This window comes from Podarcis vaucheri, assembly GCF_965113315.1.
Source record: "Podarcis vaucheri genome assembly, chromosome: 3".
Lineage (NCBI taxonomy): Eukaryota > Metazoa > Chordata > Lepidosauria > Squamata > Lacertidae > Podarcis > Podarcis vaucheri.
In genome coordinates this window covers 28,758,416-28,771,178 of record NC_138761.1, presented here as the reverse complement: position 1 = coordinate 28,771,178, position 12,763 = coordinate 28,758,416, and the positions used below count along the sequence as shown (strand labels likewise).

General features: G+C 37.7%; 1 protein-coding gene across 4 annotated transcripts in view; it reads right to left on the bottom strand.

Annotated features, from left to right (window-relative positions):
* KCNK2 (potassium two pore domain channel subfamily K member 2) overlaps window positions 1-12,763 on the bottom strand; it is a 126,671-nt gene that overhangs the window by 18,372 nt on the left and 95,536 nt on the right. For all 4 annotated transcript variants that reach the window (XM_082217785.1, XM_082217786.1, XM_082217788.1 and 1 more), the window contains exon 6: window positions 5,489-5,628. In XM_082217785.1, the coding sequence (XP_082073911.1) occupies window positions 5,489-5,628 (140 nt within the window). The remainder of the gene's footprint in view (window positions 1-5,488; window positions 5,629-12,763) is intronic.

Genomic DNA, 12,763 nt, shown 5'->3' with positions numbered 1-12,763 from the left:
GAATGCTGACGGATTGTAGCCAAAATGGGACCATTAAACAACCAGAGGCGGTTATCAGCACATCTGCAGGGACACTGAGATTTGCAGAAGTAAAAAAGAAATAATTTTTAAAAGCCTAAGGGGGCAACCCTCTCACAAGCATGGACTGAGCAGGCTTAGTAGCCATGGAATGTAGAGTAATAATTGGAAAAGAAAAACAGGGGACAGTGAAATAGCTCTCTGGGACCCTAAACAGGAGAACTTCTTTTAGAGGAAAGGATTCTACATGTCCTGCTGGTCATGTATGAATAGCAAACTCAGGTGGGTGAGTGCTTATTAGTTTGGAAGCGGAAGAGAGCCACACATTTCTACATACCCAGAGGACTCGTTAAGTGCACAGAAGTACACTGGTTTGTAAATGAAAAACAGAATGTAAATTAAACCTTCACAATGTGCTGACAAGGCGCTGCCAGCTAACAAGACATGTAGAACGCTGAGGTTTCAGTTGGAGCATGGAAGAAGATCAGAGGTGAGGTGTGTATGAGAGAGAAAACAGGGTCTCACCTGCTCAAAACATAAGCTTATAATAAACACCCTGGAGGGGGATATTGTACCTGGGAATGTGTGCCATGAAGTTAAAAGTAAATCACCTCCCTGCATTATACAGGGATGTTTCAAGAGGAAGGAAAGAAGTTCATTTAATCCATCTCTACATCACTACATAGCTATGAGATGCTCTGGTTTATGCACAGAGAAGGGTGATATTAGGGATGTGGAAAGTTTAAAATGTCACCTTTCCCTTCTACCCTCTTGAACCCTTAAGAGGTCTGAATACAAGTATAAGAGCCCTGTATTACTGCTTTTTCAGTGACTGTCTCTGAGAAGGTTTACTACTTGTGTTGCCACATGGGAATTAATGCCGAAGAACAAATTCTATCAGGGTAGCACTATTTAGTGTGACAGAGGATTTTTACTCAACCACTTGCTGCTGTTTCCTGGCCTCCAGTGGGATCAGGGCCCTTGCTCAGGTCATGGCAGGGTAGAAGAGAGAGAACACATTGGTGAGAGGTCACCCTCCATAAGAAAATTTGCAGCTTGTGCTGTGGTGTTGTGAAGTGCAGTGCAAAGCTCACACTCAGTGTCACACACAGGAGAGGAGCCAAGGGGACACTGACGATGATCCACACAGGACTAGTAGCAAGAGGATAAAGGAATAGCATGTGAGGCTGCTACTTCCTCTTTTAGGACAATTTTAACTCACACGATAAGGACAACTCTTATATTGAAAAACAATGAAGATATCAACCTTCCTACTGTTCACCACTAAGGGATATTTTATTTTGTGACAGCTGCTAATGAACTGCTAAGCAGACCTTGCAGTTTCAAATGAAATGATCTATTTCTTTCCTCTGTTAATATCTTGTATTGAACTTCTGCTACCTTTTTATTTATTATTGAATTAGTGAACTAACACAATGACACCTTACATAGGACAGAATACTGATAACAAAAATAATTATCTGGCCAAATAACTTCTGCAGTTCTGGACTATTTGCATTTCTGAACATGTCTTCACTACAAATACAAACAACTACTAATATTGACTTTTATATCTATTTCTTCATTAATGACTATCTGTTTTAGAAGACTGTTTTTTATATGTTTTCCTGCATAACTAAGAAGAATCATTACAGTAACAGAATAGGAAAATTTCTTTAAACCTAGAATATCTTTTCTTTAAATCAGCAGGATTAGCAAGATTAGTTTGACCAATTTTTGTGTGTGCTAATGTTAAGTGCTAGTTTTGATTGAACCACTCTGAGACCTGCGGGTATTGGGCGGTTGTTGTTGTTTAGTTGTTTATGATAATAATAATAAATTATTTATATCCCGCCCTCCCCAGCTGAAGCTGGGCTCAGAGCAGCTAACAACAGTAAAATGATACAACATTCTAAAATCATTTCATTATAAAATCAGTTCAAATCTGACTCTTCGTGACCCCATGGACCAGAGCACACCAGGCACTCCAGTCTTCCACTGCCTCCCGCACTTTGGTCAAACTCATGCTGGTAGCTTCGAGAACCCTGTCCAACCATCTCATCCTCTGTTGTCCCCTTCTCCTTGTGCCCTCAATCTTTCCCATCATCAGGGTCTTTTCCAGGGAGTCTTCTCTTCTCATGAGGTGGCCAAAGTACTGGAGCCTCAGCTTCAGGATCTGTCCTTCCAGTGAGCACTCAGGGCTGATTTCCTTAAGAATGGATAGGTTTGATCTTCTTGCCTTCCATGGGACTCAAGAGTCTCCTCCAGCACCATAATTCAAAAGCATCAATTCTTCTTTACGGTCCAGCTCTCACTTCCATACACCACTACTGGGAAAACCATAGCTTTAACTATAAGGACCTTTGTCGGCAACATGATGTCTCTGCTTTTTAATATGCTGTCTAGGTTTGTCATTGCTTTTCTCTCAAGAAGTAGGCGTCTTTTAATTTTGTGACTGCTGTCATCATCTGCTGTGATCACGGAGCCCAAGAAAGTAAAATCTCTCATTGCCTCCATTTCTTCCCTTCTATTTGCCAGGAGGTGATGGGACCAGTGGCCATGATCTTAGGTTTTTTTATGTTGAGCTTCAGACCATATTTTGCACCTTTGTCTTTCACCCTCATTAAAAGGTTATTTAATTCCTCCTCACTTTCTGCCATCAAGGTTGTGTCATCTGCATATCTGAGGCTGTTGATACTTCTTCCGGCAATCTTAATTTCAGCTTGGGATTCATCCAGCCCAGCCTTTCGCATGATGAATTCTGCATATAAGTTAAATAAACAGGGACAATATACAGCCTTGTATTCCTTTCCCAATTTTGAACCAATCAGTTGTTCCATATCCAGTTGTTCCATATCTAACTGTAGCTTCTTGCCCCACATAGAGATTTCTCAGGAGTCAGATGAGGTGATCTGGCACTCCCATTTCTTTAAGAACTTGCCATAGTTTGCTGTGGTCGACACAGTCAAATGCTTTTGCGTAGTCAATGAAGTAGAAGTAGATGTTTTTCTGGAACTCTCTAGCTTTCTCCATAATCCAGTGCCTGTTTGCAATTTGGTCTCTGGTTCCTCTGCCTCATCTAAATCCAGCTTGCACTTCTGGGAGTTCTCAGTCCACATACTGCTTGAGCCTTCCTTGTAGAATTTTAAGCATAACCTTGCTAGCGTGTGAAATGAGTGCAATTGTGCGGTAGTTGGAGCATTCTTTGGCACTGCCCTTCTTTGGTATTGGGATGTAGACTGATCTCCAATCTTCTGGCCACTGCTGAGTTTTCCAAACTTGCTGGCATATTGAGTGTAGCACCTTAACAGCATCATCTTTTAAAATTTTAAATAGTTCAGCTAGAATATCATCACTTCCATTGGCCTTGTTATTAGCAGTGCTTTCTAAGGCCCATTTGACTTCACTCTCCAGGATGTCTGTCTCAAGGTCAGCAACCACACTACCTGGGGTGTATGAGACATCCATATCTTTCTGGTATAATTCCTCTGTGTATTCTTGCTACCTCTTCTTCTTGATGTCTTCTGCTTCTGTTAGTTCCTTACCACTTTTCTCCTTTATTATGGTAATCTTTGTACGAAATGTTTCTTTCATTTCTCCAATTTTCTTGAACAGATCTCTGGTTTTTCCCATTCTATTGTTTTTCTCTTTGCATTGCTCGTTTAAGAACGCCCTCTTGTCTCTCCTTGCTATATTTTTGAAATCTGCATTCAATTTCCTGTATCTTACACTATCTCCCTTGCGTTGTGCTTGCCTTCTCTTCCCCGCTATTTGTAAGGCATCGTTGGACAGCCACTTTGCTTTCTTGCATTTCCTTTCCATTGGGATGGTTTTCGTTGCTGCCTCCTGTATAATGTTACAAATCTCCATCCATGGTTCTTATAATTAATTAATTAAGAGAGCACCAACTCCAATATTAAACAATTCAGACTTTATGATTAGCAGAGGAGACCCTGATGGCGGTGATGCCTTCTCAGGGATGATTCTCCCTTTGTGTACAGACTCTCTAGTGACATGCATCTGTCTCTCTCATTAACCTTCAGGAGGAATTTTTAAATATACCTGTTCACCCAGGCACTTGATGACTGAAAGATCTTGTTTCCAGCAACATTTAAATTATTAGGTGTGTGTGTATGTGGTAAAGATAATTGTTATCTTTCAGCTTTCAGAACAACAATTAAGAAGATTAAGAGAATAAAAAGAAAAATCCAGACTGTTGTTTTTAAAACCTGAAATATATAGGGATCTTTTTTTCCCTAGGACAAAATGACAACTTCAATTATTAAACTTTGATATGTTAGAAGCAAATATGAAAGCAGAGCTGGAAATATGGAGATTTATTAAATTTATTATTTTTGGAAGAATATCAACATTAAAATTAATATTCTTTATAAAATAACATTTTTGTTGCTGCATACACACATAGCTAAAAGAGAGCTAAAAATGGAAGCATGACAGTGAATTGTGAATGATTTTTTGTAAAATAATGTGCACCAACAGGGTTGAAGAAGATCGTTCATTTCCAGCTAATTATCATGTTGATTGTTTGGGAAGGATTGTAGATTGGTATTTTTAACTAAATAAAAATTTCAGAAATCATTTGGTAAAATGTTTTGTTGGAAGCTGACAGAAAGTGCTTTTGGAAAATAAAAATAGAAACGTAGTAAAAAGGATTAGTAGTGCCCCCTATCCACTGTTTTATGGGATTTTTTAAAAAAACTACTTCTGCATTTCAAAATGCCCCTTAACTTTTCAGCTATTTTAGCCACAATTTAACAAAAATGGAAATGATACTGACAAATTTGTTGATTGGATTAATAATAGCCAGATCAAGTTCTTCAGTCATCCAAGGGGAAAGCTGAGTGATACAAGGCCCGTATTATTTGAACATTGTCAAATAAAAGATTTTCTAAACAATTGGCTAAGAACTCAAGAAAGTGGATTGAGACAGATGTATTCTTTGGAAAAATTAATATTTTTATCAGCCACATTGTCTCAAATATACGAAATGATAATATATAAGCAAGAGGATAAAAGCGGATTACATTCAAAAATGGGGGGGGGGTATGGGAGAAAAGATTTTGGAAGCTATGTGGAAAATTTAGATAAATATGCACAAATCTGAAACAATGTACACCAGCAGGGATGATTGATAAAAGAAAAACAAATCGCACCAATATCTAAATATGAATCTATTAAACAAAGACTAAAATAGCTCTAGAAATGTTAAGATGTTAAAATGTGTTTTATTATGTTGCAGCTAGAACAACTTGTTATCAGGTTTGTAGAAATGGAACTGTAGACAACAATATCAAGCAGTTACTAGAGCAGTTTTTACATTCTTGTAGTAGTGTTTTGTAGCACTGTTTGATATTAACTAAATAAGAATTCTTAAACTAGGCTTACAAACTTAAACTTTGTAAAAATGGAGAATATTTGAGTCATAATCAGACTGCTTCAAGTTCCTTACCTCTTCCTTGGTCTTTTTGGATATAACTCGTAGCCAATCACCGATCATGCTCAGGACAGCAGCAAAATATGCAAGGCCTACAAGGATCCAGAACCACACCATTGGTTTGTAGACATCAGAATATTCGATATCTGACCCCCCTGAAAAGACAAAGTTCATTTTTTATAAAAAAAAATGCACATAAATATAGCTTTCCGATTTATACTGATCATACTTTATTTACTTTTCATTCCAATTCATGAAAAATATTGGCCATTCCTTTTCTCTGAACTTATCATGAACTTTGCAGGACAATACCTTTGGTAGAAAGAAATTCAACCATGAAGCATACAGATGAAAGCCCCAATGAGGCCAAAATTCAACCAACTTTCTTACCAAAAGCAGGTAACTTGTAAGTTTCATTTATTTTTGTGACAATGGCATGCACAATCTTAAATCTTTCCCACTGAACTCAGTTGCCTGGTTTGAATATAATACTAAATGATGGCTTAACATTGGAAGACTGGAAGAAATTCAAAGATTACCTGCAGAAGCACTGTAAAATTAAGGAATGTTGAAATGACGTTTGATTGAAAATAAGTGGTATTGGTAAAGAGATGCTTAAGAAAATGTAAATAGGGATTGAGAATTGGAAATGGATATTTATAATAATAGGTTAATATATGGAGTAAGGATAATGTTAGAGGGTAAGGATTTGCTGAATTTAATATTTGAATTGGAATACAAAATGGGAGGCGTGAGGAGGTCAAGAAACTAGTGAAGAAAATATAAGATTTGAAAATATTAATCTTTTCTGTTTTTAGCCCTCAACTTTGGTATTTTTCTTTGTCTTTACTCTTCGTCTTTACTCTTTATTCTTTATTTTTCTCTTCTTTTTTCTATCAACTGTTTTTTTTACTGTGTATTTTTTATTTTGTTTTGCTTTTGTAGTTTAAATGTTGGAATTGGTTTTTATTGTTTGTGAAACACTAATAAATATCATTTTAATAAAATAAAATAAAATAAAATAAATGATGGCTTAACATTGCATGTGTAAGCTTTAAAGCTCCCTTTTCTCCCTCCAGCTTTGGCATGGCTGAGAGAAGACCAGAAACATATTAAACTCACCAAGAGTTCCTAATTTCATCTGGATTCAGGGGAATTCTGCCAAGTTTAAACTCCAGTTAGTGAACGCACTGGAATCATGAACCACAGGTGGACCCTAATTTGTTTGTACAACCACAATTTTAACTAGCTAGTGTTCCTGAGGTTTTACACAATGATGAGGTCGTTAGTTTTAAAGTGCAAATGCAGGTTTCCATTCTCCTCCTGGCCACAAGATGGTCTTGTGAGGCCTCATTCATATAATTCAAAACTATTATTTAGCAAAAAGGTCAATTAAACTTTAAAATAGCTGGATTGCATCCACAATTCCCTCCCCCTCCTTTTGTTAAGCAGGCCACAGAAACATAGGTAAACTGTGCAACTGGGGTTGCAATCCTATGCTTTAATGCAACTAAATTCTGAGTAGATGTGATACAACTGTACTGTAAAATATTTGATTTCAGACTATTTTTGTATTAAATATGTGAAAAACAGTTTCCATATTCCACATGCAGAATCATGTGTCCATTAACATTCACTTATTACCACTGAAACCAATGGATTTTAGCAGTACTCAATTAAAAGCTGGAATCACAAAGGAATCAAACATTCAGCTTGCTCCAAAAACCAGTTTGGCTACATCTGAATACTTGATATAACTACTCAATGCTGGCCCATTCCATACACATCACAGCAGTCTTTAGAAATCTATGGAAAGCAGTTTTACCAAAAATGAAAAGAAAAAGAAAGAAGAACAAAAGAAAAAAGCTCCAGTTCTATATTGCAGACAATGGTTGTTAAAGTACTACTATTTGGCTTAAAAGAACTGAGAACCACTGGCAAATAATAAAAGGCAAATACCTGAAATTTCTGTGGGCTAACATATCAATCCACTATGCAGCATGGTTCAAAAGTATAGTATACTAGTATACATTTGTTGTATACAGATTAAAAGTGAAACAAAAAATGACAATGGAAGTTTGTTTTAAGGCTTGTATATTATAAGCAGGAGGCTACCTGAAGAAGTGCCTAATCCCTTATATCCCTGCCCAATCTTGAGATCTTCAGGGCAGTCTGATCTTATAGTTTTCATTTCTTTTTATTCTTTGTATTGTACTTTTGTAAACAGCCTAAAACTATTATAGTTAAGTGGCATATAAAATGTTTGAATGAATGAATGAATGAATTAAATAGTCGCTACTCTGGAATACATAACCCATTTTAATAATTCTGTTTTACATTTGCAATATTCAGGATCACCATTCAGTGAGGGTTTTATATTGACTGAAGCATTTATGGCCAGGGATAAGAAGAAATGATGTCATAGTCTAGCACTGGGTCTGAATTCATCACTACCCAACCCTAGGAGGCAACGCTATGCTTACCAGGTGGGAATTCCAAAGAAGAAGCAGGAAGTTGACTAAGGATACAGGGTTTTATTCAAAAGGGCAGCAAAGGAGGCCAGGTATTGGTAGCGAGTTCAGAAAGCTCAGGATGAAATGTATGTGAGCGCCAGGAATCCATTCTGAGGGCAAGGGCTCACTGAAGAGTTACAGAAGGCAAAACCAGGACAAGGGCTGGCACAGTTTCATAAATTAAACTGGGGTAGGGAGAAGGAAGCCTCGTCTAGGCTTCCTAAGGATCCAGTGCAGATAAAAGGGTAGGTGCCATTTTAATATTTTGGATGTCAGAAATGCCTACGGCCAACCTTGACACCAGGACTGGCAAAGCTTTGAATACAATTCTTTTAAAAAATGCTAAGAAGGTTCACCTCAAGTTTTGCACTTTTGACTGATGTGAATTTTTGCACACCTCCATATTTTCTAAGTTAAGCATTGTCACCTAGTGGTAAACCAAGCTGCCTGCAATGACAGGCACTTAATGTTCCAGGCATTTTGAGGTTACGTGAGGATAAACCTGTCGTGAGTATTTAACACTGCTTTCAATTACAGGGTAAGCAATTTCATTGACTCCAGTACATTAGTGAAATTGTTTAAGTCTTCCTCTTAACATTCTTAGGCTACTGCTGTAGTCTGCAGCCAGCTGGCAGCTCTATCATCAACACCAACCGAATGTAGGCATTGCAGAAGAACTTTAAAGCAGAGGCAAATGATCTGCAGCTAGCCTTCAAGAAGTGAACAAAATATATTGTTGTACAATACTTTGCACGTTTTCCTTAAAATGCTACATTTGCTAAGGAAACAATCTTAGTAAAGACCTAGCAAGCTGAACCTATACTTAGGGGTGGCTGCAACACTTAAAATTTTAGAAGGACCCAGGGATCTTTACTACTTTATACTAAGCAAAACCTCAGGTCTAAAGAGCCTCAGAAATTAAATTAAGAATCTGTGTCAACCTGCTGTTATTCTAGGCAAGGCCAGATTATCAATGGTGCAGTTGGAGCAATTGCACGAGGGTCCTGCCTGTAAGGGGGTTCACGCTATCATCTTTCATTGGGGGTGGGGGAACAAGTCTGTTGGAATTCCAGGAAAAATATTAGGAAGCAAAGCATTCGTTCAAAGTATTCATTCAACTTGTTTTTATTATTACTTGTTAGCCGCCCTGAGCCCGGCCTTGGCTGGGGAGGGTGGGGTAATAATAATAATAATAATAATAATAATAATAATAATAATAATGTAGCTGATGAACTACTTCCTGCCTTTCAGCATTTTTTAGCCAACCAAGAGAGGTGAGTTGTGAATGAGGAGTGATTTGTTTCAGCACCAGGAGTTAGGAATCCCTGGGCCCCAAAGAGCTGCTATTTTCCTTCCTTTTATTTCATTTCATTTCCTAGTCAACTGAATCTTTGTAGTTTGCCCAGATAGTGCAAAGCAGCAGCAGCAGTCAGTCTGGCCAGAAGGAAACGGCCTTTGCATTACATTATCCATTATTTTCATTGTTATTTCCCCCCTTTTACAACCCCACCCTTGTTTCTTTAATTCTTCTCGTTCTTACTCCCTTCTTATCCATTTCTAGTGAGCACTGTTGCAACATCTCTGCTCATCATGTGAGTTCTACAACACCTCGATCCATGACACCTCTTAATCATTATGTCACTTTTCACAGCTCTTACCTTGCAATAATCTTGCAAAGCAGATCAGGCTGAGATAATGACTTGTCAAAGTCTACAATGAGGGTTTCATGGCAGAACAGGAATGTGAACCTCTGCCTTCTACATCTAAACACGAAACTGTACCACACTTTGCCTGCTTGAGATTATGCTTCAGAGAGAATTAGCTCTAATTCTATAGTCTTTTATATGTTTCTGTTTTCATCTGCTCATAACGTAGTCTCATCTAGCTTTGTTACTATATTTAGCATGACCTCTGACATCATGTTGGAAGATGACAATGTACATGGAAAAGCTTTCTAACTTTTCACCTTCACAGAGCAATGTATTTTTCTGGAATTGTTAATGGAATTGTTTCATTTCAAACCACAAGAGAATTTACACTCAGGTCACAACCACACCATACATTTAAAACACATGGCTTCCCTCAAAGAATTCTGTAATTTACTCCTTCACACAGCTACAGTTCCCAGCACCTTTAAACTACAGTTCCCAAAATTCTTTCAGAGGTCACATGCTTTAAATGTATGGAGTGGATGCGACCTTATTGTACCCTAATTCTTCAAGCAAGGCTGTGAATTGTTTCTCAAGGTGCTTTTCTCAGCTCATTTATCAGATGATAATTGCAACCATAAAGATTTCAATGCATCAAAAATGACCTCTTTCTCATTCATGTGGACTATTAATTTAGACATCTACTACAATTATGGACATTTTAAGCCAGCAGTAAATAATCTGTTCAGTGACAAAAGTCACAGTTGAAATGTAAGGAATAATAGATCATTGAATTAGATTAATTGTTTTCAAAACAGGTATAAAGAAAAATGAATATTTATCATAAGCATCTAGATTCATTGGGAAATTCTGTCCTGTAAATGTTTGTTCAGATATTGCAGCATAAAGCAGTTCACCAAATGCAAATTTCTCTGGTTGTTGCATTACCCTTTTCTCTCAGATTCTGAGATTTTTTTCAGGCAAAGTATGAAGTATATACAAAGCCATAAAAGCAAATCCCATAAAAGCAAAAGGATCCCATAACTTGAACTGGTTAGTCTATTCATTTAAATAGGGAGAACATATTCAAATACATAATCCATTGTTTGCATGAAGAAATCCCTCTACTGAAATGAATGGAGTGTTCTACATGCACAAGAGAGCCATATAAAAATGGGAGCATGCATCGATTTTTGGATTGGCACATCTGTGTATAGACATTCACACACATTAGGCATAGATATATTGTATACAGATCTGATCTTAAGATGATTGCATAAATGGTTGTGTTATACCGTGCATACTCTGGGACTTGTCTAAATTATTTTTCTTTCAGTAAATCTCCTTGCTAGTCCACCTACTTTTACACTCTCCAAGATTAAAGAGTAGTTTGCCATTTGGCAGTAGCACATGCTGAAAGAAAGAAGAGTCTTAACATCACCTGCAATTATATACAGCATCTTGCTGGATGAAAGAAGTAGAGATACTTTACACAAGTGGAAATATTTTCATTATTGTACAAAAAGTGATATCTTTCAGCAACAGACTGTAGAGAAGAAGTGAAAGCATTCCTTAAAAAAAATAAAAGTGGGAATAAATATATTCCTGCAGCTGAATAATCTGCTATCAGCACCATCCATCTTCCACCTCTTTATCGTCTATTGTTATTTCAAAAAAGATTCTACTAGCATTTCTAATAAAGGTAAAAACCTCTCCAGGTCTATTTCATTTATTGATCTATTTGCAAATGCTTCTGACACTTATCTCTGTAAGGATTCTCTAAGCTTCCTGTTCAGTCCTTTCAGAAACATAATTTTCCAAAGCACATTTTCAAATAGTGGATTTAATGTTTTAATGTTCAAGGATACCTGGCTGGTGACTAGCAGGTTGATTAAAAGTGGTGAGGTGTAATGAAGCAGTGGGACCACAACAGCCTTGACACTCATGCTGGGGCAGAAGGAGGGCAGGCAGGTAAATTGCTGCACCAGAAGGAGCTGGCAGAGTGATTTCAGCAGGCAAAGGTATGTTTGGTGGGTACAATGGGGAGCTGCATGCTAGTGGAGTGACACTGGTATCACTCTGTGGGTGAAGGCCAGGAATAGCAGAAGGAAACTTCTAACCAATCCAACTGTTGCCCATCCACTACAAAGTCCACTGCCAAAGGGTTTGGATTTAATATGTTTTGGCCATCAAAAGGCAACATGGAGAGCTGAATCGAAATAACATTAACATCTGTAAGAGGAGAGGATATAATATACACGCTAACAAAAAATAAATAAAACTTTGGCTGGGCATTTTTGACTAGAGTAGGTAGAAGCCAGACAGCTGTCTTCAAATGCCAGTTCTTGAATGAGATGCATGACTCATCACCATCAGAAATCTTTTCACATATTAAAGTAGCCCTGACCTATACAATTACATTTGCTTTGTTCTGCCAAGTTATTTGTTCAGGATACATACTCCACTATTTTATTTTGTTTGCAGAATGAAGGAAAGTATAAAAACCACACAGGCACACACCTGAACAAGGGAAGGTTATCCTTGCTGGTTGTTCAAGAAATCTCAAGTGGCGTATGGTATTCTTCTGGAGCTCTTCTCACATGGGGCTTTGGGAAACTATATTAGATGTTTCCATTCCTTCACCAAAGAGGAAATTTCAGAAGGCGGTACTTATGGGATACCTGTTGACTCAGTGGCTGCTGGCCTATCTGGATTATCTTAGGTTCTTAGCCTGTTTTCCCATACTACTTAACATCTATGTGAAATGACTGTGAGGGTTTGTCAGGAGATCTGAATTGTGATGCCACCAATTTGGAGATGATGCCCAACTCTTATCTCTCATTTTCATCACATTCCAGAAATGCTGTTGAAGTTCTGGAGCCAGGAATGATGGAGGCTAAAAAATAAGGCTTGATGCAAAGAAGACAGGTGAGATTCTGGTCAGCAGAATAGCTACTCCAGGAATCAGGACTCAGCCCTGTGGTATTTTCTGGAAAGCACAGATTCATAGTTTGGGAATGCCTATGTATATGGTATTGACCCTGAATGCTCATCTATGACCAGATGTGCTGATACCTCACTTAGACTAGTGGACCAACTATCTCCAATCCTGCAGTAGGCAGGTAAAA